General features: G+C 31.3%; 1 protein-coding gene across 7 annotated transcripts; it reads left to right on the top strand.

Annotated features, from left to right (window-relative positions):
• Positions 1 to 7,920: 7,920 nt before the first annotated feature.
• On the top strand, positions 7,921 to 14,884 carry LOC110628528 (UDP-rhamnose/UDP-galactose transporter 6). 7 transcript variants are annotated; one of them, XM_043948870.1, is made up of 7 exons: positions 7,921 to 8,197; positions 8,696 to 9,011; positions 9,240 to 9,485; positions 11,609 to 11,793; positions 11,883 to 12,083; positions 12,494 to 12,655; positions 14,292 to 14,884. In XM_043948870.1, exons 3-7 carry the CDS (start codon positions 9,356 to 9,358, stop codon positions 14,625 to 14,627), a joined length of 1,014 nt encoding a protein of 337 aa, XP_043804805.1. In that variant the 5' UTR covers positions 7,921 to 8,197; positions 8,696 to 9,011; positions 9,240 to 9,355; the 3' UTR covers positions 14,628 to 14,884. The 7 variants fall into 7 exon arrangements, with proteins under 7 accessions (XP_043804805.1, XP_043804806.1, XP_021630929.1 ...); XM_043948871.1 differs by lacking the exon at positions 8,696 to 9,011 and having other exon boundaries at positions 7,921 to 8,193; positions 9,254 to 9,485; XM_021775237.2 differs by lacking the exon at positions 8,696 to 9,011 and having other exon boundaries at positions 9,257 to 9,485.
• The last annotated feature ends 219 nt before the right edge of the window (positions 14,885 to 15,103 follow it).

The raw sequence follows: 15,103 nt of genomic DNA, 5'->3' as shown, positions 1-15,103 counted from the left end.
AGAACGCATCTGGACAATTGGTTAACTTTCAAAAATCATCTCTTTCTTTCAGCAAGTATACTCCTGTGGCTCTTCGGGTTTCTATCTGTTCAGTGCTCCAGATTGAGGAGAAGCCGAATTTGGGTAATTATTTGGGACTCCCTTCTCATGTTGGTAGTAACAAGAGGGAAGTGTTCAGTTTTGTTAAGGATCGTTTGTGGAAGCGGCTGAATTCATGGAAGCATCGTGCGCTGTCCCAAGCAGGTAAGGAGGTCCTCTTGAAAACAGTCCTCCAAGCTATGCCAAACTATGTTATGAGTTTGTTTTTACTGCCTCGGACTTTATGTGCTGATTTGCAGCATATGATGACTCAGTATTGGTGGAGTAAGGGTGCTGATCAAAATCGCGGTATTCACTGGCTGGGTTGGCATAGAATGGCGAAGCACAGACTTGACGGCGGGTTAGGTTTTAAATCGCTCCATGATTTTAACTTAGCCATGCTTGGTAAGCAGGGTTGGAACATTATTAACAGGCCTCATTCTTTAGTGGCCCGCGTTCTTAAGGCTCGTTATTTTCCAACAACATCTTTTTTGGAAGCATCTTTGGGCCACAATCCTAGCTTTTTGTGGCGTAGTATATTGGTGACTCAGAGTTTGGTTAAAGCTGGTGCTTATTGGAGAATTGGGAATGGCAGGTCAGTTTCTATTTGGACTCACCCTTGGTTGAAAGAGGCGCCCGACTTATTGGTTTCTACACCCCCTCCTCCGAACTGTACTCTTTCTGTTGTTGCAGATCTTATGATCGGCTATAGATGGAATGAGAATTTAATAGCTCAGTTGTTCAATGATAGAGACAGGAGTTGTATTTTGAACATCCCTCTAAGTCTTTCTTCGCATCCAGATGCGTGGTGCTGGAAGTTTGCGTCCAAGGGTCACTATTCTGTTAAGAGTGCTTACAGATTTCTGGTTGCTGGGTTTCGACATAGGGAAGGTAGTGAGATATGGAGTCGTTTTTGGAAGACGAAGGTGCCTCCTAAAGTGCTTAATTTCTGCTGGCGTGCTTTAGTTAATGTAGTTCCTTGCCTCTCTTTGCTTCAGTCTAGGAGGGTTCCGGTTGATTCGATGTGTCCGTTGTGTCATGAGGCTCCTGAGACTATCCTACATATTCTTGTTCAGTGTCCTTTTGCCCGCAGTTGCTGGTTGAGTTCGCCTTTGGGTTGGCCTGCATTCTCCGCTGCCTCTCTTAGGGAGTGGTTCTCTTTAGCCTTCCTTACTGCTTCTGCAGAGAATGCTTCCCTTATTCTAATGATATGTTGGGCTTTGTGGCATAACAGAAATAATGTTGTTTGGAAAGCTCAGGGTCGAACTGCGAGTGGTGTGTTCTTCATGGCACTGAATTTTTTGCAGCAATGGAGGGGGGCCTGTTCTGATTCTACCAGCTGCACCAATGTTGTATCGACTTTGACTGTTTGGTCTCCTCCACCGCAGGGTTGGATTAAGGTTAATATTGACGCCTCTTTAAACTCGCAACGAAGTTCGCTAGGCTTTGGCTGTGTAGTCCGAGATGCTAATGGTAGATTTATAGCGGCTAAAGCAGGCTATTTTTGCAGTCAGATGGAGGTTAAGTGTGCTGAGGCAGTGGCTTTTCGAGAGGCATTGAGCTGGATTAAAGAGTGCGGATGGGATCGAGTTCTTTTCGAATCGGATGCTCAGGTTCTTATTGTGTCCATTAACAATGCTTCATTAGATGATTTATCACCTTTTGGTCTTTTGGTTCAAGATTGTAAATTGCTTCTATCCAGTTATGAGGAAGCAAGATGTGCTTTTATTCACAGGTCTGCGAATGATGTCGCTCATGTTCTAGCAACATCGGCTCATTCTGAGTCAGGTCAAGGAGTTTGGGTTCATGTCCCTCCTCCTCATATAGTTTCCTTGATCGCTTTGAGTTAATAATATTTCTTTCATTTTCAAAAAAAAAATAATAATAATAATTATCAAATTTCACAACTTGAAATATTTAAGATCATATATCATTTATTGATTAATTAAATATAAAAATGCTAATAATACATAATCGTTATTCATTCATTTCATATTGTACTTTTAAGTATAATTAAGTAATTACTAAAATATATATATAAAAAGTTAAAATCTCTAATGAGAAACTATTAATCTTAAAATCACATTGCATTAAAAAATAAAAGTAAAAGCTACTCATTACATATACAGAGCTTAATAATAAAAATAATTATTGTTATTATAATAATGCATATGGCCCTCCATTGCCTATTGTCTCCCACCATGTCCATATCCCACTTACACATCAAATCAAACAAAATTAATTTATACCCTTAATTATAAAATTAAAAATAAATAAATAAATATAAAATTAATCCAATAATTAATTATCAAATTGATGCAGACGTCACTGCACTATTGCACTTGCACATCCCACTAACGTTCAAAAAAATTCAACATTTTGCATGTCCTTGTTCTATATAATAGCACTTAGTGCCTGGTTTTTCTCTCTGTGCTCCTTTCATAATGGAGAAGAGCAAATCTTTCTCAGCTTACTCTAATGCCTATTCAGAAATCCGGCTAGGGTTTGAAGAGCGATCTAAATCTTATAGTTTCAACGGTCCGACCACTGGCAAGATTGATGAGGTGGCGGCCTCAGGCGATCCTGAGATGAAGAGGAGAAAGAGAGTGGCTCAGTATAATATGTACAACATGGAAGGTAAGCTGAAATCATCTTTGAGAAATAGCTTCAAGTGGATCAAGAGCAAATTTGTCAATGACTACTTTGATGTGTGATCATCATCTTCATCTTCATTTTCTTTAATTTTCTCATCTTGATTTTGTTTAATTTAATTGGATTATTAAAATTAACATAAAAATCCAATTAAAGTTTGTAATTGTGATGTTTATTGAATTTTGTGTAAGTTTGTATTCATTTGTTATTGTAAATTAAAATTTAAATGCATGATCAATATGAATAAAATAATAACCAAATAGTTTATTTAAATTTAATTTATAAAAAAAGATAAATAACAAGAACTAATTAATTTAATTATTATATTATTATATTTCACATTTGATTCTGGTTAAGAGATTAAATAATTTATTGAAACTGCTTTGTTAAAAAGAAGTACCCTTTCAAATGTTCATATGTATAGCTGCTTTGAGTAGTAGAAGAAGTAATGATTGATTTGCAGAAATTGGTTTCTGATGATCTCCATCAATCTTCTTAAACCCTAATCATGCAACCTTATGCTTATGATGCAACCACAAATGCCTCCATCACATAACTATTTTCCCCTTTTTTTCATATTACAATTTAAAAGTTAAAAAAAAAAAAAAAAAAAAGGTGGTGCGATTGATTACTGTCCTTTTCTAAAAGGCTGCCTTCTTCTTCTTCTTTTTTTTTTTTTTTTTTTTTTAAATAAAAAATATAACCCATGATGATAGAAGAAGAATTTCAGGCTGCATTCCTTATCTTCTGTCTCCTTTTCAAATGTCCTAATCATGAGCTAAATCTTACCTGTATTTTGAATGCCCAGTGACTATCCTTCAATATCATCCTAATATATCCGCCCATAATTTTTTTTTATTATATATATTAAAAATATTATTAGTTTTTTAATTATATTTATTTTAAAATATTAAATTTTATTAAATATTAAAAATATTTTAAAAATTAAATAAAATTATAATAGACAATATCTAACAAAGAAATATGAATAATAATTTTGAAATAATTAAAAATGAAAAAATAAATAAAAATTATAAAACGAAATAAATAATAAGTTCACCCTTTTTTTTTTTTCATTTTACCATATTCAAGAGCAACCACAGAGTGGATGAATTCTGAACATTGAAATTGATGTATCTATCGTTACTACATTTTAAAGTTTAGGTAATAATAATTTAGTAATTGTTATTTTAATATTATTAAAATAATAATTTTAAATTATTATAAAAAAAATTTATTATATATAATAATATATTTTAATAGATTATAATATTAACCACACTTTTAATTTATTGGAAAAAAATAAAAAATCATTTTCTTATATTCAATATTAAAAGTAAATATAATAATTTTTAAATTATTATTATTGATTTATAATTACAGTTAAAATATTAATTTATAATCACCGTTTTAGACATATTTTTATCTTCATTAAATATTTTATAAAATAATAAAAATAATAAAAAATATTTTTATTTTCATTGATTTATAATTACAGTTAAAATAATAAAAAATAATTTTTATAAAAAATATTTTGTAAATATAAATTATTTTTTGAACATATTTAATTTTTGCACTATCTTGCAACCTAAACATAACAATTAATCATTCTTCCAAGGATATTCAACAAAGCCTCAACAAGTCAATGGCTACAATGATTAGATTCCATCATGTAAAAGAGTTCAAATCAACTATTAATTTACACTAAGAATAATGTTCTAATGATAGTTACATGAAAATAAATAATTAGTGGTGGTAATCCTATTTTGGATTGGTGGGTTTGGATTAGAAAAGGAAGTAGCACCCACTACACATATGAATTTTGAAATGAGAATTGTGTCAAATGGGTGTCAACATTTGACAACCTTCCTCACTTTAGCCAAAACATACCAAGTATGTATGGAGTTTTCCTAATTATCCTACTACATAGCAAGGATTGGAAAAAGCACCACTACTCATCAAGAGGCATGCATCCTACCAAATTGATTAGGTATTGAGTGATTATGACATTTGATGCAATTACCTAACAATATCTTTCATCCAAACATTTTCTGCCAAAATACATAATTTATTTTTTAATTTATATATATATTCGGTCTCTGAAACTCTAGACCTTAATACTCTCCTCCATTTAATCAGTAGACGTACTAGTCAACCGAATTTGATTTGTATATATATTCGTGCGATACTTGATTTGAACACCTTAAAAATAAGTTTGCCTTAAGAATTATCTGATAGTCTTATAATTCTAAATCGTTTTAATAGTTAAGATTATATCAATTAATAAATATACAATAATAATTACAAGACATAACAACTGAACAGACTATTTATTTTATTAAAAAATAAAAATTATAATTATATATATATAATTCATATGAAATGGATTTAAACATGACCAGTTTGAAAATGACTTTAATATCAATTGATTATTTATTTATTTATTTTTGTTAAGTAGAAGCACATGTACACCAAATTAAAAAATAAAAAATCACTTCCCCAGAGGTGCATTTGGACTAAAAAGTTAACAAAGAGTAGATTAGATCTCATGTAGTCATGTTTCTATATGCACCACAGCTTTTACCAAGATTAAATTATGAATAACTTCAGAATATTTTAGAGTATCAAGTATTGGAATTTGAGTTCAACATCATATCATCAATAAAATTTTGTATCCAATCTAGTCTATTTACTTATGATAATATTAGTTGAACCACTGAATCAATGACATTAGTTTCTATTTTTGCAATAAAAGTTTAAGTTATCATCAAATTAAAAATTCTGGTTAAAACATGTAAAAGATAAAAAAAACTTTGGTTAAAATTTTCTATTCAATCTAGTCTATTTTGAATTGAAAAAGAAATTTTGAATTATTCAGATTTGTACGCTTTGCCATTATTCAATCGTTAAGAGACTAGAAAAAAAGAGAGAAATTAAATTTAAATAATTAAAGATTTTTATTTTATGCTGTCTTGATGTTATGAGATTTAGAAAATATGATTATAATGGATGTGTAAGCTTAGAGAATGAGACGTCATTTTTCTTTTATCCTTTTTTTTGTCTGCTAGTGATGTTTAATCGCTGTTCTACTACGGTGTCACATGTCTCTCTCATTCAAATTCGTACGTACCGAGGCCATTTAATTTCTCCTAGTACATATGCAGTAGGACTGCAAAATGACTGGATCAGCTATTTTCTCCCACATGTCACCGGCCTTGATTACTTTTTTTTTGACCCGTGTTCATATGGAATCCGGCTTGCCCCATATATCCGGATTATGGTTTGCGGTGTTGGATCGATCTGCTTAAAAATGGCCTGATTAATTTTGAGCCTGAATTTTTTTAGGACTCGGTCTTATCTCCGAGTATAAAAAATTCGAGGATGATCTTTATCTTTCCATTTTAAAGAATCTAATTCTTAACCCTAATTGTGAGAAATTAAAATATAATAAAAAATAAACTGATTTTTAACTTTTAATCCCTCAAAATTAAAAGTTTTTTTTAAGGACTGAATTGATAGAAAAAAATAAACAGTTAATATATTTATATATATAAAAGAAAAATGAAATGGTGGATGAAAACTCTCGATTTTGGGTAATCACTCTAAAAAATCAATTAATTATTTTTTACATTTTAATTTCAGTTAATTAATTTTAATTAAGCTTAACTTGAAGGTGTAGTAATTCTGTAATCTTAATATTAATGGACAATATAATGGTAGGATATAATTATGTAATTCTTAATATTTTCAGAGTTTAGTTACCTTATTCAGCAAATTTTTAATTCATGTAAAATTATAAATTTTCAAAAGTTTAAATTTCTTTCATTATTTTTCTTTTAAAAAACATTTTTTTTTATCACAACTCCAACAATAATATCGAATAAACTATTTTTTCATAAAACTTTTATCTGTCACCCAGGAAAATTATCACGAACCTAGCTTTTTTAGCCTTATTATTATTATTATTATTATTTATTCGATATAATATATAAAAATTTATTAATTTATTTTTAATTTTAAAAAATATATTAATAATTATAAAATTTTTAAAAAATTTACTAATAAATTTATTCATTAATTTTAGCTTTTTAAGTGTTATTTTTTTAAAATGGAGCTTTTAAGGATTATTAAAAAGTTTAAAATACCTTTAATATAAAAAATTAACTAGTAGATATTTTTATAAAATTAATTAATAAATTTTTTATATTATAAATATTAAATAATAAAATATTTAAAATATAAAATTAAAAAAAAAACTAATTAATAAATTTTTAAAATTTAAGAAATATATTAATATAATTTTTAAAATAAAATAATCAATTAATAAATTTTTAAAATTTAAGAAATATATTAATATAATTTTTAAAATAAAAAAATCAATTAATAAATTTTTGCATGTTACAGTGTTAGTGCACTTCTCTCGATTGATTTGATTCATGAAATTTAACTAATTCAAATTAACAGATAGTTAATAATATTATTTACATTATAATTTTTTGATATGGACTTTCGAAATAAAAAAAATATATTAAATGGATTAGTTTTTATAATTTTTTATATGATTAAGTTATTATATATAATGAGTAAATTATAAAATTTAATAATATAGGGACAGTATTTCCAATTATAGAGATTGTGAGCTGTGTTATAAATTATAGAGAGTTTGTGATTGCTTTTTCTAGGATAATATCATTTTCTTTTACTTTTTTCGCTGAATCACTTGCATTGTATAAGGTTCTTATTTGGTTCAATTCTCAAAATTTCAGCTCAATAGTAATGGAAACAGACTCTCAACTACTTGCTACTGCTATTCAATTATTAGAATCTAATAATTCAGAAGTAGGTTTTATTATTTCGGATGATAAAATCCTCTTATAAAACATAATTTTAGTTTATTCTTTGATGAGTCTTACTACCTGGAAAATTCTTCCAAGTTTTTCTATATATATATATATATGAAGTTAATAAAAAAAAAATCTACTAATTTAATCAAGCATTAGTGGAAACTTTGATAACTAGTTTGTACTTGCAAAAGATCCCAACAGTCCTCTTCCATCTCTCTCCCTAGTCCCTATTTGGTTGAAGCCACAATGCAGACAAAATTAAGCACATAAATGAGATTTCAAATTATTTAATAATAATTAAAAAAAGGGAAAAAAATACAATAATTTACTAAAAAGAAAAAGGAAGTTGTTTTCCTCGCTGTCTTAAAAGAGTCCATTGCCCTTTAATGGCGAGAACGAAACTCTCAAAATCCAGAGCGACTGTACCTGCTCTGCTCGCCATTTGCTTTCCTCCTTATATATATTTAACATTCTCTCTGTGATTCCTTCATTAACGCCTCCTCGTTATTCTCCTCCGTCTACGAGATTGCTTTTCATTATTTTCTGTTTGTTTCACGGGAAAAAGTAATGGCAAAATAGAGCACCAGACTTGCAATTTGTTTTTCTTCCTTTTTTTTTTTCAGGTAGTTTGGCTTCTACTCTTTTAGTTTCTATGTAACAGCAAATTCTTTGCTTCTTTGTTGTCCTTGTACTTTTCCGTTTCTGCTACTGTTTGGTTGTTTATGATCTGTGAGTTTTTTTTGCTTTTTCTTTGTTATGTTATGTTGCTGGATTTTTGCGTTTCTAGTGTGTAGTTTTACTGGTTAGTGTTGAACAATGATGGATCTGGTTTGCAGAAGATTAAATTCGGCTCAAGTTTGGGATCAGTTTGTGTTTGCTATAACTGACTTTTAATGTAGATGTACTATTTTTTTTACTTCTTTTTTTTTTCTTGTTTTGCTTGTAGTCGAATTGTGGATTTCGGATAACTCTTATTGGATGAGCTCTGGTTGAACTTAAGTTGAGGGATTTGAATTTTACTTAGGCTGTTTGCTTTGATCTGTTATTTTAACTTTAAAGCTCAATCATTATTGGACATTTTTTAGTATTGAAAGTATAAGAAGATTTTTACTCTGTCTCAGGCTTTAGAGTATTGGATCATCTTCGTAATTTACCATGTTATATGTGAAGCTTACTGGTATAGATTTTAAATGGTGGAGAACTTGTATGAGGGGGGCATTATAATGATAAACGAGCAGATTAGCAAGTTGATCCTAAGACTGAAAGGTTCCATTGAAAGTCGTTCCCAAGATTTGTCCATAAAGGAGCGTGCCATTATTACCAGATTTGTTGTTTTGGCTCCATGGTAATGGACATGTGTGAGCTTGAACACTAGTGTGAGGAATCTGCAATCACTTTATTTAGTTTATAATTTTGGGAACCAGTGTATGCTCTCATGTAAGTTTACATTTGTTTTTGTTAACATCATAAAAATACCTGTCATCCCAAATTCTTGTTAAGCAATACATCATTTTATTGTCTGGTATTGTCCTTGTATCTTTTGATGTATGTGCTCATGCCTTTCTTCTCTTCAATTCACAGTTTAAGTTTGTGAATTGTTCATAGTTTTCTTTTTCCTTCAAACACTGTTCTTTTTTGTGATTTATGGTAATAGTATATTTGCAGATACCTTGTGAATACAGGTACAAAATTACAACCAACAGCTTTAACATACAAGCTTATTCCCACTTATGAAAAGCTGTTAGGGAAGATTCTGTTGCTAATTGGAAGAATAGATAAAAATGTCTTCAGCAAACAAGGCTGATAGGAAAGCGGCTATTGATGCAGCCTCATGGATGTTCAATGTTGTCACATCTGTTGGAATTATCCTTGTCAATAAAGCATTGATGGCCACCTACGGCTTTAGTTTTGGTATCTTCTCTCTAACAATCTATCAAATACTCATCTGTGTCTCCAGTCCTTTAGCAGTACTTTATTGCATAGTATCTTATGTATATAATTCTGTTGGATATGATCCTCTCAATAAAAACAACTTAAACTGCATCTGTCATTAACAAATAGTGCATAATCTTCTCTCCTTAAAATTTATCTTTCAAGATGAAGGAGAGGCAGAGAGGTTTGGCCAAAGCTTATTAGTTCTTTAAGTTTTGCTAACTATTTGGTTAGCTCATACAAAATGAAAGAGTTTTACGTGCCCACTTATCTATGCTAACTGAAAATTTTGACTAGGTTTCACATTTTATATCCTATAAATTCATTACCATGAAAATGTGTTGAGTGGATTGTTCCCAAATGCTGTGACTTGTACATAAATAACCTTCAGTAGTTCCAATACTGAAGATGTTAAGGTCTTAGATTCTTGCATGAATATCACTTTTATTTTGTGCCTTCCTTGTTTTCATTAGTTGACCATCTAAAATTGCATTAGTGAATCACTCTAGTTTGTCTCCTTTAGTATTTAAGGGCAATAACTTTTAAAATTGCCCCGGAAGCTGATCCTTTTTGAAGTTTAAAAAAACTTGGTGTGGTTGGTTAAATTCTTTGTGATTGTTTGACCTTGCAAGTAATGGGATTGAGCAAATAAAGATAGTGTTTGAGCTGGCAAAAGAATGTAACTCACTGAAGTCTATAGTTTAATACTCCATAATGATATTCCTATGCTTTCATGAAAAAGAACCACCTATACTACAAGTATTTCTTGTTCAATTAGAGTTAAGCAAAAAGCCTTATCATCATTCGCAATCCCTGATACAATCTTTTGCTCTTGTTTTTTAATGGGAAACCTTAGTATCTGCAGCTACCATATAGGAATCTCTGATCAAACTATAGAAACTTGAAGGACGAGGTTGTGGAAATAATCTCAAACCTGAATGTAATGCTTTGTCCCTATTATTCAAGCCAAGTACTCTGAAATTTGGACAATGGTTGCTGGTTTGGTTTGAATTATGATTTTATTCAACTGCCACTATTGTGATGCATAGAATTATAAAATGATTAGATGTTGGATGCTTGTGCACCAATACTTGTTCTGAGTGGTCTCATTCACTAGGATTTTTATGAATATTATAATTGTTCAAATGAGGATGTACAAATGATAATTTGAAGCATGAATGTGGGCCATTGGGCCTATCATGCAACTTAATTTGTACTTTTGTGCTTTTATTTCTATTTCCATCTATTAAATAATTTAATACACATACAAGTTAGTTAAAGTTTTAGGAAATTATACAGCTTATGAACCATGAAATCATTAATTTGGTTTTGGTTCAAATCAGTGCGTGGTCTTATTTTGACGCTTGATTTACACATTTGAATTACAGTGCCTTTATACTTGTTTTAAAATTATATATCTATATAACATATTAAATGAGATGCAGCATGAAAAGATATCCATTAAATGTAACAAAGGAGAAGTATCTTCAAGCAAGTCCATAAAAGAAGGGTACATAACTTGTCCCTGCTTGGGAAAAATCTTTTGCATTCTTAACCTTTTATTTGACCTATTACACCCCTCAATACTTTTTATTTTTGTAAACATAATTTTTTTATTCATAAATAAATAATGGATTAAATATCATGGCTTGTCTTTTTCACTTTACAGTGGATTAAACTTGATGGTTTATTCTGTTATTCATTGATGAGTTGGCATTATGATTGTATGTTATAGAACTAAAAGTTTTGGTGCAATAAAGGTCTAGGGTGCAGTGGGACTTAAAAAAAATATCAGGGGTGTGATAGACTTTCTCCCATTAGTTAAAGGGCAAGTTAACTGGTCTGATATATTTCTCCTTAAAAGAATTGGCGTTAGATTTGGTTACTTATTTTCTGTGATTGACATCCTAAAAGAGAATATTAATTGTGCTTATTTACCAATTAAATATGAACTTAAATAAAGAATGGCACCCTGAGTTAGGAGAATAATTTAATGCTGATCAAGTTTTTTCAGTGTATCATTAGCTTTCTCAAGAAGTCCCTTAATATGTTCATATTTTCATCAACCTTGATTTTGTGTTTAATTGAATGCCATCATGCAGCTACGACTTTAACTGGTCTGCATTTTGCCACAACAACCTTGTTAACTGTTATTCTTAGGTGGCTGGGATATATCCAGGCATCTCATCTACCGCTACCTGAGCTTCTGAAGTTTGTTTTGTTCGCAAATTTCTCAATTGTTGGAATGAATGTGAGTTTAATGTGGAACTCAGTTGGATTTTATCAGGTGAGTTTCAGTAAACTGCAAAAAGTCTGTCCTCTCTTCATTGTGAGGACAATGTTTACACATTGTTATTCCTTGAAACTTTCTTTCAGATTGCAAAGTTGAGTATGATACCAGTATCCTGTTTTCTGGAAGTTGTATTGGACAAAGTACGGTATTCAAGGGACACAAAGCTTAGCATAGCAGTAGTTCTACTTGGTGTTGCTGTCTGTACAGTTACAGATGTGAGTGTCAATGCCAAAGGATTTATAGCTGCAGTGGTGGCAATTTGGAGCACTTCCTTGCAGCAATATGTAAGTAAATATATATATGCACACAGATGCAAATGATTATATTGCATAAAATGGTATACAAGTCAGAATGTATTTCTTGTGACAATTTGGACTTGATCTGTGGTTAAGACAGGTCAAATTCCAGTTTTTCATCAAGTAATTATAGTTTCATTTGATTTTGTCTTTTCTCTTCTCGTGTAATTTATGTAGACTTACTCAAGTACATTGGTGAATTGTTAACCACTTGATGAGACTAACTGGCTAACCCACTTTTTTCTGCCCACATAGATGTAATCAGGAATGTTAATGAGCAGAATTAATTCCAATACACATTTTATTTGGGTGCTGCTTCCTATAAATTTACTAGTAGTCTATTTCTAATTTTGTTTAATTACATTGTATTGGCATTTTGGCTTTTTGTTTCTGTGCAGTATGTACATTTTCTTCAACAGAGGTATTCTCTAGGATCTTTCAACTTGTTGGGGCACACTGCTCCAGCACAAGCCGTATCTCTGCTGTTGGTAGGACCTTTCTTGGATTACTGGTTGACGGAAAAAAGAGTTGATGCCTATGCATATAGTTTCACATCTGTGGTAAGTTTTTGCATCAATTGCATGAACTCTGGTTAACTGTTGAGGCATGCTACACTTAATTGCACGGACAGTTGCATATTTTTGTTCCTCCTATCACTAGATCTGTACATTTATTGTTCAAGTTGGCTTCTGAATCATGGACATAATCACTCAAAGCAGCTCGTTAGATGCTCATCCTAGCGTTCAAAATACCTTTTGTTGCAACTGGCTTGTGACTCATGACAACAAGAACAAAGAGAAATTCAGTCTTGGTTAGGTGACAGATTATGTAATTCTAATCTGGGTTCTGGAAAAATTTGCAATCCCGGGGTGTGATGTGGTAGAGGTTAGGTAGGACTTCAGTAAAATTAAGATCCGTACTGATAAGATACAGACATGGAATGGATTAATCTTATGTATGGATCTCTTTGTTTGATAGTTTAGGGTTTTACGTTAGGTTTGTTATTATCATAAATTCATAATTATTACAAGTGCTAGTTGGTTTTGGAGCCTAGGCGTAGCAGTGCTCCTGGGCGATGCAAGGCGGCCCAATATAATTGCAAAATGTTTATAGTCAAATTAATTTAACTTAAGATTCTTGCGAGCTAGAATAATAGGAGAGCTAGTGTATAAAAATTAAGTGATAGAAGCATTAATAAAGGGAGAGAAAGAGAGGGAGAACAAACAAGCAAAACTATATTGAAATAAGATAGAATCTTGATGTGGAGGCCAATAAAGAAAAGATGAGAAAAGGATCAAATGCAGGGGAGAGTTAGATTTGAAGTAAATTATGAATATAAAAGACACTTATGACAAACAAGTCTCATCAATTAGGTGATCTCATTCCAAAATCAAAATAAAAGAAATTTCACTCACGTTTCACGAACATAATTTTTGGCCTATTTCTGTGCAATGAGCTGTAACAAAATTATATCCATCATTGAAAGTTCAATTAGATTATTCTTTTGTCAATGTTAGTCAACTCCATAGGAACCAGAGTTCCTGTGGTCCATTTCATCGAGTCATCAGATTTATGTATGATAGACTTAATTGAAGCACGCTTTTTGAATCCTTAGATCACTATTTGAATAGCAGAAGAGTTTGATTAGAATCCATAATTAATTTAAGTATCTTTGTCATGTTTTCTCTTAGCTTCCCAACATGGAAATGGAATCCTTTGCTTTCAAGCTTAATCTTCTTCTGACAAAGATATTCTAGATTCTTCTTGATCACAGCCTTCCTGTTTTCCCTCCTCTATTACCATTCCACAATCCTTATCGCTGCTTATATTTTTTGATACCTAGATGTTTGGAGCGTTTTGCCATTTAGGACAGTGATCTTGAAACTCTGTTATCAACCAACAGAAGGTGACTTGCATGCTCCTAGATTCTTTAGTCAATTGAAAGTTAGGAATGCGCACAAAGTTTTAGTATTAAACTGATGCTGATTTGGTTAGCCAAAAGTCGCATATATTTGGAGAATTACAAATCTGGTCATGCAGCTGTTCCATCTCTCTGTTTCTCTGTTTAGAAGATCATACTTCAATGGTCTTACTAGTTTTAAGCTGGATATTAGCAATAATGTAAATGTGCTGGTTATTATACTTGCAGTTGTAGTTACTTTTAACTGATTCAAGCTGCTCCTTTGTTGTATGCAGTTGTTCATAATCCTGTCATGCACTATTGCAGTAGGTACAAACCTCAGTCAATTCATTTGCATTGGTCGGTTTACTGCTGTGTCGTTCCAAGTGCTTGGTCATATGAAGACAATTCTTGTCCTGATCTTAGGATTTATTTTCTTCGGAAAAGAGGGTCTTAATCTTCAAGTAGTTGTAGGTATGATTATTGCAGTTGCTGGAATGATTTGGTATGGTAATGCTAAAGCCTCATCTAGGCCAGGAGCGAAGGAACGCCGTAGCCTTTCAATGAATGGTAACAAAACACAAAAACATGATGTGTTATCACAATCCATTGAGGTGGATGATAAGGTTTAGTTTTCAGTTAAAGTTCTGAAAGAAAAGGTTTGGGGTGGGGGTTGGGGGGGATGGCAAAATGAATTAAGCATCTTTAATTAGCTGACTTCAGGAATCTCTTTTTCACCCCGTGAGGTCATAATCTCCAGCTGCTATAAGTTTTTAATTTTTTTCCATCATAGATTATTTTATGGTTTTTCAGAATTCATGCAAGGATGTTATTCAGTTGAATACAAGATATAGAGTAAAATTTACATGTCCAGTCAAATTCTGTTGAATTTATTTCCATATCGAGTAGCTCTTGGCTTTCTCATGTGTTTTTCTTCTGCATCAATACCCAGAAACCAGATTTGCATTGATGTTTCCGGATCGATGCTTTTGCAGCAATCTGGGCATATCAAATGTTTGCAGATCATCAGAAACTTAAAAGTTAGGCAAATAAATTGTGATATATGGTAGGTGTTGATTTTTTTAATTTTGCCTGCTGGAGAGAGAAG

This window comes from Manihot esculenta, chromosome 12 (genome assembly GCF_001659605.2).
Source record: "Manihot esculenta cultivar AM560-2 chromosome 12, M.esculenta_v8, whole genome shotgun sequence".
Classification (NCBI taxonomy): Eukaryota; Viridiplantae; Streptophyta; class Magnoliopsida; order Malpighiales; family Euphorbiaceae; genus Manihot; species Manihot esculenta.
The sequence above is the reverse complement of the archived record's forward strand: the minus strand, read 5'-3'. Positions and strand labels throughout refer to the sequence as shown.